General features: G+C 37.1%; 4 protein-coding genes across 7 annotated transcripts; 2 read left to right on the top strand and 2 right to left on the bottom strand.

The window, feature by feature from the left end:
- Window positions 1-4: 4 nt before the first annotated feature.
- On the bottom strand, window positions 5-2,715 carry LOC108373099 (uncharacterized; the record flags this gene model as incomplete). The annotated part of the gene is made up of 4 exons (XM_017628943.1): window positions 2,521-2,715; window positions 1,961-2,302; window positions 1,143-1,794; window positions 5-1,075 (listed from the first exon to the last, which is right to left on the bottom strand). Coding segments are annotated over exons 1-4 (2,169 nt in total), but the record flags the coding sequence as incomplete, so codon positions are not given.
- A 950-nt stretch (window positions 2,716-3,665) lies between these two features.
- Rbm13 (RNA-binding motif protein 13) lies at window positions 3,666-5,630 on the top strand. Of its 2 annotated transcripts, XM_017628944.1 has the most exons (4): window positions 3,666-3,731; window positions 4,490-4,573; window positions 4,641-4,687; window positions 4,754-5,630. In XM_017628944.1, exons 2-4 carry the CDS (start codon window positions 4,559-4,561, stop codon window positions 5,607-5,609), a joined length of 918 nt encoding a protein of 305 aa, XP_017484433.1. In that variant the 5' UTR covers window positions 3,666-3,731; window positions 4,490-4,558; the 3' UTR covers window positions 5,610-5,630. The 2 variants fall into 2 exon arrangements, with proteins under 2 accessions (XP_017484433.1, XP_017484434.1); XM_017628945.1 differs by lacking the exon at window positions 3,666-3,731 and having other exon boundaries at window positions 4,483-4,573.
- Window positions 5,631-8,751: 3,121 nt separating this feature from the next.
- e(r) (enhancer of rudimentary) lies at window positions 8,752-10,119 on the bottom strand. 3 transcript variants are annotated; one of them, XM_017628947.1, is made up of 2 exons: window positions 9,968-10,119; window positions 8,752-9,914 (listed from the first exon to the last, which is right to left on the bottom strand). In XM_017628947.1, the coding sequence occupies exon 2, from the start codon at window positions 9,747-9,749 to the stop codon at window positions 9,438-9,440; it is 312 nt and encodes a 103-aa protein (XP_017484436.1). In that variant the 5' UTR covers window positions 9,750-9,914; window positions 9,968-10,119; the 3' UTR covers window positions 8,752-9,437. The 3 variants fall into 3 exon arrangements, with proteins under 3 accessions (XP_017484436.1, XP_017484437.1, XP_017484435.1); XM_017628948.1 differs by having other exon boundaries at window positions 8,752-9,899; window positions 9,982-10,119; XM_017628946.1 differs by having other exon boundaries at window positions 8,752-9,899; window positions 9,968-10,116.
- A 1,401-nt stretch (window positions 10,120-11,520) lies between these two features.
- On the top strand, window positions 11,521-12,382 carry LOC108373098 (uncharacterized). The gene is made up of 2 exons (XM_017628941.1): window positions 11,521-12,000; window positions 12,137-12,382. Exons 1-2 carry the CDS (start codon window positions 11,953-11,955, stop codon window positions 12,380-12,382), a joined length of 294 nt encoding a protein of 97 aa, XP_017484430.1. The 5' UTR covers window positions 11,521-11,952.
- Window positions 12,383-12,790: the final 408 nt, after the last annotated feature.

Here is a 12,790-nt window from a genome sequence, read left to right as displayed (position 1 = left end):
ACAAAGGTGTCTCAAACGGAGGACTAGATAACAACGACGGCCGTGGCGAGTAGGCTGAACGACTGCCCGAGTCGATTGGCTGGAAACTGCGTTTAGCGTCTAATGTTTTTTGCTGCTGGGCGACATCATTACCATCAGTGGTTAATGAGTTTTCACGAGACACATTCAGGCGATCATTTTGTGACTCGAACCCCGAAGACTGTGATGAAGCACGTGATAGATTTTCTCCAATAACGGCCATTGCCACACGTGACTCCGGGAAGTTCTTGTTAGCTGAATTTAAAGAACCGGCAGGAAATATTGATGAAGCCGATGTGTTACTGGCAATACATGTAGTGCTGAATCGCGACGGAGTAAGCAAATTCGTCGATGCTGGACGGGTTTGTTGGTAAACCGCATTACTGGAGAGTGAAAACGGTGAATGTAATGCCGTTGTATTCGCCGAAAAAATCCGTTTATTTATTGAGTTAACAGGGCGATATTGGGCAAATATGTGATTCCTTTGTTTTTGAATTTCATGTGCATTAATTTCTCCACTAAAAGAAGCATGCTGGAGTGAAGTGTTTGCAATGTGATTGCCGCTTGTACCAAACAAAGTAGAGCGTGGCCGTTCACGATTGTTTATCTCCCAGTTTGAGCCAAAAAGTGGAGCGCGAGAAGTCAGTGTGGCAGATGAGAAGGCTGTGTTAAAGTCACCAATGGTTGAAGCAGCATACTGTGACCGGTTTGAGCAAGGATTAGATTGCGCATCGAAGTAGCACGATTTGTATGTGGAATTCGGAGAGTACCGCGCGGCAGGCGCATTGTGCAGCGAAAGTGTTGATGATGTCACTGGTGACTTAAATAAACGCCCCTGTTGCAGTGGTGATGCTTGTCCACCGAGTGAAGTGGAACGAATTGTGCTAGTACTGCTACTATTAAGCTGCTGACTCAACATACTAATCGTATCCTCATCACTTAGGTAGTCTTCAGAATACATTTTATGAAAACTACTCGTACTAGCATCATGCATTCTGGGAGAAAATTCTACATCATTTGTCACTGAAAGAATAAGTGTTAATGCTGACGAAATTAGCTGTAGAAAAATAAAACAACAAATAAGTTTCTTAAGCAGTTATAGTGTCGAATTGTATATAACATACCATTAAAGCAGTTTGTGGAAAGTATAATTGTTCTTCTAACAAACCTCCTGCAAATGCACTCCACAAGGCCAACAAAAATGTGAAGCGCGTCAACTTGAAGCCATCAATTATTTTATAGCTGAAAGACATGCCCAATAGTGCAAAAGGATAGAGGAGCACGTAGAGTGAAGAAAAGTTAATGCGTGTAATTTGAGGCATTTTCAGTCCCAATGAGTACAGGAGCATCATAAAAATTGTACGTGTAAAAAGCTTGATTTTCTCTATCAAGGGGTTCGCGCCGATTCTAGTCAAATATGCGACCAAAACACGCGCCAGTGCTAACACATGTGATATTGTTGTGAATAGCTGCTCGCCAAGACGATCTCCAAACACAGTCGTCAGATGCTCACGGGTCAAAGCGGGCAGCATTAATAATAAACAAAACAGATTTACCATTGTAAGTAATGATATGTGAAGTGAAATACGGCGTTTCCAATGTTGCCGTTGAAAATGGCGGATTTGAGTAAAGTGGGGCTGCTTTAACGTTTCCGCACCTTTTATAATGAAATCTAGAAATTTTGATCCAAGTACCATTTTTTTCTTTTCATGAAGTACTTTACGCAAATGACGGTCGCATGTTCCACACAAACGATATTGCTCTTCAAGTTTGGCTCTGTGAAAAATGTAGATATCAGTAATTTATTCATTTATTCCATACACATGTATGTATGTAAGTACGTACATATTATTGAAACTNTCTGTGAAAAATGTAGATATCAGTAATTTATTCATTTATTCCATACACATAGGTACATATTATTGAAACGTTACAAACTTACTTGTAGACCTTAAGCTCTTCATCGAAACGTGTTTCAGTTTTTGGTTCAAATTGTGCCAACTTTTCCACCTTTAAGCGCTGTGCCTCATTGCATTCATAACAAAAACCGTTCTTGGAGGCGCTCAACGCCGATGCTGAAATATCATGCTCAGATGATCTATTCCTCCCCAATGTGGTACTACTGCAATCTAGTTGTTGAAATATTTCGCGATTATAGTCCCCATCTTTTGTGAAGCCATTATATTGTTCGCAATTCGGACACGTCCAACTGTTCGATTCCAAGTAGGGCACACGCGTATTTTGATTGCAAAACCAACAGTTCACTGTAGCATCGAATTTGGACCTATAAATAGAACTCATAGCGATTATTAGGCGCGATATATTTAAATCGCATGTATGAGATCACAGCTTAATAAAGTATATACACACATACATAATATTAATGTAATCAATTTAAAATAAGTTTTAATAAAATGCCTCCAAAAAGTATTGAATTAAAAATGCCAAACCGGTTAAATGAGGTTAGGTAGTCGTGTGCGGGACTAAAAAAAAAAACTTTACCGAATTTTCACGTAGAGTTTTTGCAGCAGTAAAAGTCCGATAAATGTGAAGGCCAGGATAGGTACCGCGCTCACCGCCAGCGATAGCAGCAGTTGATTGTACATTTTGTAATGTAATTAAATTGTATCTAATCTTTCCCAATTTATTAAGGATTTTAAGCACAATCCGCGCAAAAAAAAAAAAACGCATTCACAGCTAGAGACACGAATTTCGATACGAAACGATAACATATCGATACTTTTGCCATTCGATGCCGATATTTTCTACTCGTTAGTTTTAAAACGATATTTTTTGCAATCGAGTACCAGAATCTTAGTCCCCTTTCAGGCACGTCAAGTCTTGATTTCAAGTCTGCTCGTTCGTTGGCGAAGGAGGTGGGAAGAGAGGGGAAGAGTACAGATACCTCCGCACCGTCAATTCGTTTCAAGTTTTCTTGTTCTCTTTTGATCTTTTCGTTGCTTCCCATTTAAAGATCCAAGGACTTGAATTCAATAAAACTTGACGCTTGTGGAAGCAAAGAGAAAACACAAAAGAGAATGCGATAAAAATTGCTTTCAAGACTTGACGTGTCTGAAAGGGGACTTACGGCGCGATTACATTACATTGTCCCTTCTTATAGATTTACCTTCTTTGCTTATAGATTTACCTTCTTTGGATTTACGTTCTTTGGGTAGGCCATCGGTGTTCGCCTGTGGAGTTCTGCGGTTAGACTGCTTTTACACAGTTCAAGTATTGAATTCAATTCTGTTCGCATGTGGTAGAGAGGGGGTGAGAAGCAAAGGGACGAGTACACATGCATCTGTACGGGCAAGTCGTTTCAATTTTCTTGTTTTGCTTTTGGAATTTTCGTTGCTTCCCATTTAAAGAACCAAAAACTTGAATTCTACAGAATTGAAACTGCTGTTACCTTTCGGAAATATATTTCAACTTGCAGCACTAGCAATCTGCAATTCGCCTTTCAGAAATACAAAAAAATACCTCTTTCGAAGACATATGCAAGGTGTGACCGCTCATGCAACTGCTTTCTGAAATTTCGCAATTTGACAGCCTTTTCGGAAAATATTGCATTGCCATGTCTGACAGACCCTTTACGTTCTTAGGTTAATTTGGTGCAGGGTGGCACCACTAATCCCAATGGAACAGCTGATAACCATTTTGACGTTTCTCTTGTTTTGCTTGGTCTTTTTTGAGCGCTATTTGCACGTGTTTTGTTCGCTATAAGGGTGGGTAACTCAGCAAATTTATAGGAGTTGACTCAATGACTCCAACTCACTTTAAGGAGTCAGCTCATTCAACTAACTCATTTGACTCTTTGTATGTTACACTCATTCGTATCGTAGACTCGTTTTGAGGCATAGATGCGGTATAGCGGCCGTTGAGATAAAACAAAACTTTAAAGTGGGCGTGGTCAGCTCCTTTCTACTGATTTGAAAGGTGTAATTTTTTTTGTGCGCAAATTAATAGGGCGGTGCTAGGGGGAGGGTAAAGGTGGAATTTTCAATATTTTCAAAAGCTTATATTTCGAAACCTATTGTACCGAATTTCAAAATGTGGATATGGTTGGAAAGGCAATTGATTTGATATGCACATCTTTATATATCTTACATACATACATATTTCGAGAAAAACTAAAAAAAAAAAACGAAATTATAAGAATTTGTAAGATTTGACATAACACCCGCAATACAAAATACATGTGGTTGTTGTTGTTGTATTCTTGCCACCACCTTGTATAAATTCGCCTCGTGCAAAAACAAAATGCAAGACTTTGCCATGCTAAACACTGTGGCGAAGCGAGAGAGTTATATGGACAAATATGAGCCACTATGATTCAATTGATTCATGTGAGCCCTACGGCATCAACTGAGTTACTGAGTTACATTTTTTTTGGACAGGGAGTCTGAGTTACCGTTTCACTTATAGGAATCAACTCAATAACTCAACTCTGAGTTGAGTTACCCACCTCTAGTTCGCTAGTATTTATAAAATTCGGTGATTAAATTATTTTTACACATTTTTTAATAAGTGAATCAACACAATGCAGCACGACGATGTATGTAAAATTCATAAACGTAGAAATTTGGTTTTGCTTAGAACTGAATTCTTATTTTTGCTTACAGGTGGTGTGGAGCATTATAAACAAATCATTTTGCTCACATAAAGTCAAGTAAGATAAAGATATGTTTTCATAAGGATTTTGATTAATAAAAGCTGTTTTCTGTTTCACAACTAGAACCGATACGCGTACGTTTTGTCGACATGAATACAATTTAACCGGTCTTTGTACACGCCGCACATGTCCACTGGCTAACTCACAATATGCCACTGTCCGCGAAGAAAAGGGAATAATTTATCTTTACATGAAGACGGCGGAACGAGCACACATGCCTAACAAACTGTGGGAACGTGTAAAATTGTCACGCAACTTCGAAAAGGCCATCGAACAGATTAATGAAAACTTGGTGTTTTGGCCAAAGTATATGATTGCTAAAAATAAGCAACGTTTTTTGAAAATCACACAGTACCTCATACGTATGCGTAAACTGAAATTGAGGCGGCAAAAATTAATCGTTCCACTTTCGCGAAAGATTGAGAGGCGAGAAGCTCGCCGAGAGCAAAAGGCATTGATTGCCGCTAAAATCGACAACCATATCGAAAAAGAGTTATTGGAACGATTAAAAAGTGGCACTTACCAAGATATTTATAATTTCCCACAAACGGCGTTCAACAAAGCGTTGGAAGCGGAAGAGGTGGAGGATGAAGAAGTAAGTGAGGATGAAGAGCAAGAAGTTGAAAAAGAAATGGAAGTGGACGATGAGGTGCGGCGCGAGTTGCTTGACGAAGAATTTGTCGAAGCCGATTCAGATGAGGAAGAAGACGACGCGGACGAAGATGATGCCGGCAGTGATTCGGGCGAGCGGGAAGAAATCGAAAAGGACAGTGATTTTGCTGCTTCCGATAGTGAGGGTGATGGAGAAGATATTGAGGTACGTAAAATTTTTGAAATAAGCATAATTTTAATGGGAAGTGTAGGCAAGCGCGGGTGGTTAGATCTAGTAGACGTTCCCACGACAGTCTGGTCTACGTAACGGGAACGACCCAGATTTATATCTGGCCAAAGACAGTTATCCCAGCAATACTCCCAAAAAACTGTTTTGGGGAGCAACAACAACAAGTACATACGATACAAAACATTATTTTTTTTTTTAATCCAAGAATTTGTTGAAATCTAATTATAGTAATAACGTTACTATAATTTATGATTCCAACTGTTCATTTTTGCGCTGTTAAATAAAAATGAAACTTGCAGTTTAATGCCCGCGTTCGTTTTGTATCCATGCTTTTGAAAATATAAATTTTGCTGTTATTTGTTCAGCAATGTTCATTCGTAGTTCTATTTTTTTTATCTGAAGTGGTTGATTGTCTAGAACGTATTGCAAAAAGATAAAACACTTGCCGTAATTCGACACCGGTGAATGAATGTTACTATTACAATCAGCAAAGTGAAATGCTTCAGTGTGACGACAGCTTCCATTCTGATTAGCTCGATGCTAAAACGCGGGACTCGCGAGCGAATATCGCGTAATCGATCTTTTAATACAACGCGAGACTACTTAGCGTAGCGCACTATCGGTTCCATTTAAATTTATGTGGCTTCGGGCATCACGATCAACCGCAAAAGTACGAAATATTTATCATATTAATATTTCATTAATTTTTCAAAAATCGCACTTTTGCAGCTCTGAATAACAAATATTTACATATGTACATATGTATGTATCTGTATGCAATAATAATAATAATAATATCTGCATGGAGTGATTATGGCATAGCGTGATAAGTTCTTAATTACTGTAACCTGCTATTGTTTATTCTCCAGCTACTTTTTAAACATAGCTATAATTATTTGAGAATAGCCTCGATGCCGATCAAAGTTGAAAGTTCGATTTCACTTAGCTAGAAAATTTAAAAACGTGAATTGTGCAAATTTTACATACAAAAATTTTAAATTATACCGTGCACTACTCCTACCCATATACATAGATGACCATAATGAAGTAATAAATTTTATATCTCCTGAAACTAATCGGTTCNAAAAAAAAAAAAAACAATTAGTGGTGTTGACCTCGACATTGTGATCTCGCTCGATATGCATACGTACCTCAATTCATTTGTGTGCACTTGAATATCGGTCAAAGTTGGACCGCTTTTGGCGCAGTACAATTCGAATGTGTAAATCAGCTTAGCGTGTGCATGCATACCTATAAACACCTTACTTATACCAATCGAAATATGCACCCATATTTTATATTCTTACATTTTATTCATTCATAAAACCGCGGTAACTTTAGCTTGAATGAGTTGATATTCCTTTTCAAATCTTAAGGCAATGTCACACGTTTGGTATGTATATTTGTGCAGATTTGTACGTATTTAAAATTGGTCTATTGGTACGAAATAAAAAAATCGGGACCCACGATTGGTACAATACAGCAGACTTCTATTGAAAAATTGAAAAAAAACGAACTGTTTATCGTGATTGGGATAAAGAAAAATATTTGTGTATTCAGACGATTGGGATACGATTTGCACAAAATTTTGGGCAAATACCCAATCGTGTGTCACTGCCTTTTAAGTTTGCATGTGTTATTTAAGCTTAATGTCGATAATGCAGCCACGATCCCTAAATACCAAGAATGATAGAATAAATATTCTATCATTCTTGCCTAAATACTACATACTTGGATAGTTACATTCATATCGTTACCTTTGTGAATTAAGGTGACGATATGTATCTGCTGAACATTGCACTACAACGGGGCAATCTTTTGTTCCCTCTTATTACTTACATAATTACTACACTTCGTGCAGTCTTAATTTCCTTGACATGGGGTGTATGTAGCCGGAACGATCTAGATTTACATATATCTGACCAAGGGCTGTCACTGCAGCGACACTCCCCAAAACTGTTTGAGGAATCTGTATGCTGTTACAATAACAACAACAACACTATTCGTTCTCACGACAGTCGAGTCTACGTAGCCGGATCGACCTAGATTAATATCTGGACTAGGACTGTCACTCCAGCATCATTCCCCAAAAACCATTAGATCAATTAGGGCCGGTTGTTCAATGTCTGGTTATCCAGACATCTATATAGACGATTTCTCGACGTCATGCATACAACATGTGATCGATAAAGCATTTTTTGTATTTAACCGGACCTTCTACCTCCGATTTGTGTTAATCAGACATTGAACAACCGGCCCTTACTATGTATGGGTAATTTCTGAGGGCCAGGGAATCGAAAACGATGTTTAACCTGCGCTACCGTTAACTAGACATTGAGAAACTGGCACTTAATCTGCAACTACTTGTAAAGTTTCCGGTTAGAACACTTATTTGTATGCCTCTATTCATTCTTTCCTAGTTTCTTCTCAGAATGTGTGCATGTTTGCGTTTCTTTCAATACTTTGCCTCGGAACGCGGAGGAGGAAGACCTGGAAAATTCGCCGCCAAAGCATTTTAAGAGTTCAAAGTGTTCGATTAAATGTAAACATACTTATAGGTATATAGCTATAGCTACATTGGGTTGTTTGCACATGCATAAGTGCCTATTATAAATGTACTTACAGTAGTTTCCAATTCCTCACAGCAAATATCTCCGATCTTACATTTACATATCGTCGTTTAAAGTACAAAACCGCGTATCGTGGTACTGAAAAACCTCGTAACTGACATTTGTGCCAAAAGTGAGATTTGCTCGCGGGAAGCTCCTGGCATCAAGCCTTTCCATTTATAGCCACAATAAAAGAGATAACCATATTGACGTATATTAGACAGGCTTTTCTCTCCTGTAAAATTTTGGTAACCTCACATACGGGGTTTTGCATACTCTTGATACGCGGTTTTGCAATTTAAACGACGATATGCATATTGTATGTATAACATTACGCGTTCATAAGCGGTCCTTTTCAAATTAACAAGCTTTTAGTTGTCGCTAATTGAACAAAGGCCAGCTTCTGCGGTTGGGTTTACATAGCTGTATACATTTGTTACAGACAAATCGTATGATTCATTTATTGACGATTATTTAAGTGGTAATTTCATTCTTCCTTAAATCAGTTATTAAATATTCATGCTTTTAGGTACACCTTGATGCGTTCGTATCAGAGTTATAATTTCTACCGGAGCCCCAATTTTTCAAGAAGGTATATAAATACATACATATCTATGTAAGTTACTTTTATATCATTTATTTTTTTTAAAGTATACACATCCAATGGCTTCCGTTTACATAAGTAACTGAATTGTCAGTTTACAATATTTATGTACACAGATTTGCATTTCCTTCAAACGTAACTTTCAAGAAAAACTTAATGCTATCTTATTGCTAATTTTAATTAAGATGTTATTGCCAGAAATCGAAGTTTCAGAATATATGAAAGTTCAGTACGTTTTGTTCCTAAAACTGCTTTCCGATTGATTGGCGCCTTGCATTTTGCACTGCTGCAGAATATTTGTATGAAAACTATTTTTCGTGAACATATGATTACATACATATGTAAATATTTAGTTTAATGCTGTAGCAAAAATACAAAATAGTGCTCTTGTCAATTATGTTTTCTGTAAGTTCGACATACATATGTATGAAATTAAATAAGTGTTTAATTCTGTTGTGTTCTTTCAATTAATAAAATTTAAATCCTAAATTTTGACATGAAAAACTTGAATTTACTGCTATAGTAGAAGATGTGAACGCAATCTTTAGAGTTTACGGAAAGTTAAATATGTAGTTCATTCATTTTACAATAATTTACAAATATTTGTAGTTTCTTGTTATAGAACCGATATTACCCTCATTAGTTATCCGCGTTAACGTTCGCTATCAGCTCCTTAGCTTTTAGTTTAGCACATCAGTCTGAATTGCCAGCTGCATGTCGTAGCAGCACATAAATCTTCTCCTTGATCCACTCCTTGTTATATGGTGCATACGTATTTGTCGATTTTTGATAGACGAGGCAACTGATATCAGCCAACTGGTCAACGAAATCAAAGAGTTGACTTATGTCGTATGTAATTGTAGGCGTGTTGGGATTGCGCCTCTTCAGGTGTTCTTCATAGATTTTGCAAACACCTTCCATGCATTCGTTGACAGTTTCATAGTCGCTGTAAGTGCGAGTTTCAGGACGGGAAGCCGGCTGCACGAGCAGAATTGTGTGTGACATGTTGATAGTGCGGCAGTGTTTTTAGTTTAACAGGAAGAATGGTCTAGAAACGATGCGATTTTATCCAACTATTCGCAATAAAATTTGACCGGCGCTGTGACCCTGGCACGAATTGCTTTAGCTTCCAAGTTAGTTACTTTGTTTTATACACTACAAATACAAGCGCTACTTATTCAATATGCACATACATTAGTTTATTCAGTAGAATATGTACTCACGTGTTTTTATTTACCGATTATTATTTTTTCTTAATATTTGAAGCACTTTTTATGATGTTTGCAAGCTAGAATTAATTTCTGATGCTGTCAAAGTTAGTCGGCTTCCGCGTGGATATGGTTTGCATGCTCTAGCACATGCATTTGTTTGACAATTCGTAGGTAGTGTACTAGTCGTTTCACTCTAGCTTTGGGCTCGTTGGAAAATCAAAAGCATGTGGCGAGTACATAGAAATAACGATTAAACGGTAGAGAAGTAGAAACAACGGGTAGCCACTACAAGAATAAGTATGCGGTTTTGCATAGGAAGGCATTTACAAAATATTTATAACATTATTATATTTATATTTATAACATATATATTATATTATATATTATATTTATAACATTATTTATAGCATTAAAACCGAATGCCTAAGAAATTATTAAATTAAAATAATAATAATAACAGTAATAATAATTAAAGATTGGCGCTTGCACAATATGTTAGTGTTTGGCCGAGCTTCTCCTCCGTACGCATTGAGGTTATCACATCAAAGCTTCTCATTATTATAATTATCAAGCAATAGCAATAAACATGATAGCTATGTATATATTGACAATAAAAAAATACCTCTATGTATTTAAACTAACTTAAATTCACCACATTGTAACTGCTTCAATCAAATTGTAAATAAATCTAAAAAATTTAATTCCTCTAAAAGATCAATATTTGTTATATATGTAAATGCAGCAAAAGCACGCTTATGACACCACCTAGAAAAATCACTTCATAAATTCTACAAGTTAAACAAAAATTATCTGTACAGTATTTAATTGAAAATTTATAAAATCCCTTACACACATACATATGGACATACATACATATATGTGTATATCTGAATTTTCTACATGAAGTGTATTTATCGAGGTAGATACTTACCTACATATGTATTTTTCTCGCTCGCACCTTCGATATAAGCCGCACAATATGAAGCGATAAAGAAACCTACGATAAACCCAGTGCAAGATCATTTCTCGCATTTCGTTTTGATGAGGTGAATTATCATTATCCGATTGGACATATCCACTATCAGCTGACTTTTGTTTGTCAAACTGACGCGACATGGACCAATCTAATCCGAAGCGAAAAGTATAGAACTGGTGAACGGGGAATGAGGCACGCTAAAACAAAGTTAATTGCACTGTGATGATGATAAAAAAATATTAAGTACCAATAGCCGCAAATGGTGACGATTTTGTTAGACGAGCTTCAATTTTGTAAGATTGTGGGTAATTTCGTTCGTATTTCGGTAAAATTCTCATTCCGGTGACATAATTTCCCAGTGTTCAAATAAGATACATATGCATGGGGCTAATTGCATTGTTGAAGCTTAATTCGTGAATAGTATATTGCGAACCCGTGTATGTACATACGCGCTGATATGCGATCAGTTGGTCTGTCGCCAGTAGACTTTTAGTGCGTAAAGTTTGTGTTGTTTTTGTGTGGTTTCCCTTAGCTTGGGAGAGATTGCGAAAAATCCAATTGGGCAATGAATGAAAAGTTCCAATAAGCGCCCAACGCATTAACATGCGTTAAATTACTACGAACGCGTGTGCGCAAGCTGTGTATACACTCGCGGGTGGTGTGGTGCACTCGCGTCTGCGTCTACTGCAGCATACGTTGCGGATTTGTTTACATGCATTTGTTTTTGTATATATGTGCAAAATTGTAGCCAATCAGTAACGCGCCAAATTGTGTGCATACTTGTTTACGTGCCTCCTGCCAGCTGAGTGCGCGCTTTTTTTTTTCAGTGATACAGAAGTTCATCGATATTTGTTTATATTTTGATGACGTTGCGCAGTCACAAGCGGCAGCTTCAGCGTCGGCGCCGACAACACTGTATGATTCTAATTTGAATTGCAAAAATTCAATCAGTATTGTTTTTGTTTGTTTTGATTTGGTGCGCGCGAATTAGTGAACAATTATTTTTTGTTTGTTTGATGATATGAAATTTCAATACCCGATGTTTTCGGCGACCAACACAAAAATTAAGGTACATAGCTACATATTTCTACATAATAGCCACAACTTTCCACTAATTAAAAAAAAAAAATAAATTAATTTTTAAAACATTTTATTAATACATACTTATCTATGTATACTCTCTGCATAATTATTCATTCTTATAGTTACCCAGTGATGCCACTGCGCCCACTTTGCGTTGCCTTTTAAATGGTCCTTTTCGTGAGCTGCACTTTGCTGCCACAGACCATCGTATCACACCCGTACACGACATCGTCTTCCTCGATGAAGTCGATCCAGCAATAACGCCGCTGAATTATCGCCCGATAGCAACGTCTCCAGTAGCAACGTCACCAGATGGAACAAATGGATTCAATGGCACCAACGGATTGGATACCAGCAGCAACGGGTAAATAATATTTTTCACTTATAACAATTGTTAATACTTGTAAATATAAAATTATCAAAGTAGAAAGCATTTCCATACATCTGTGGACCTTTAAAACCCCATTAGAGTGATCCATTTTTATTTTTTCAAGATAGGGCTTGGGGCACCTTCCAAAATTTTTCCTCTTGCCGAAAGAGGCGCTGGTACTAAAACTTACGTTTCTATGTATAAATTTAGAGGATGCTCATGATGGTTATATTTCCCTCTAGAAATATTGTGTACATATGTACATATGTATATTAATCAAACAATTGGTTAAGTAACCTAAGAACATTTCAAATTTAAAGTATCTAAAAAAATATCACAAGCTTCAGTTATCACGGCAGCAGTAGCTTTTTATAAATATCACGCGGTTTCAACGGGATGGTGCTTT

The sequence above is a fragment of the Rhagoletis zephyria genome, unplaced genomic scaffold (assembly GCF_001687245.7).
Source record: "Rhagoletis zephyria isolate East Lansing unplaced genomic scaffold, Rhagoletis_zephyria_1.1 Rzeph_scaffold_06365, whole genome shotgun sequence".
In the NCBI taxonomy this organism is placed as follows: domain Eukaryota; kingdom Metazoa; phylum Arthropoda; class Insecta; order Diptera; family Tephritidae; genus Rhagoletis; species Rhagoletis zephyria.
The sequence above is the reverse complement of the archived record's forward strand: the minus strand, read 5'-3'. Positions and strand labels throughout refer to the sequence as shown.

What these genes read in the sequence shown, in the direction of transcription:
- Rbm13 (XM_017628944.1), top strand. An exon ending in TTTTGCTCACATAAAGTCAA is followed by an intron (nt 4,688 to 4,753) that starts GTAAGATAAAGA and finishes TTTCACAACTAG; the next exon opens with AACCGATACGCGTACGTTTT.
- LOC108373098 (XM_017628941.1), top strand. Translation starts at nt 11,953, where the DNA reads ATGAAATTTCAATACCCGATGTTTTCGGCGACCAACACAAAAATTAAG. An exon ending in CGACCAACACAAAAATTAAG is followed by an intron (nt 12,001 to 12,136) that starts GTACATAGCTAC and finishes TCATTCTTATAG; the next exon opens with TTACCCAGTGATGCCACTGC.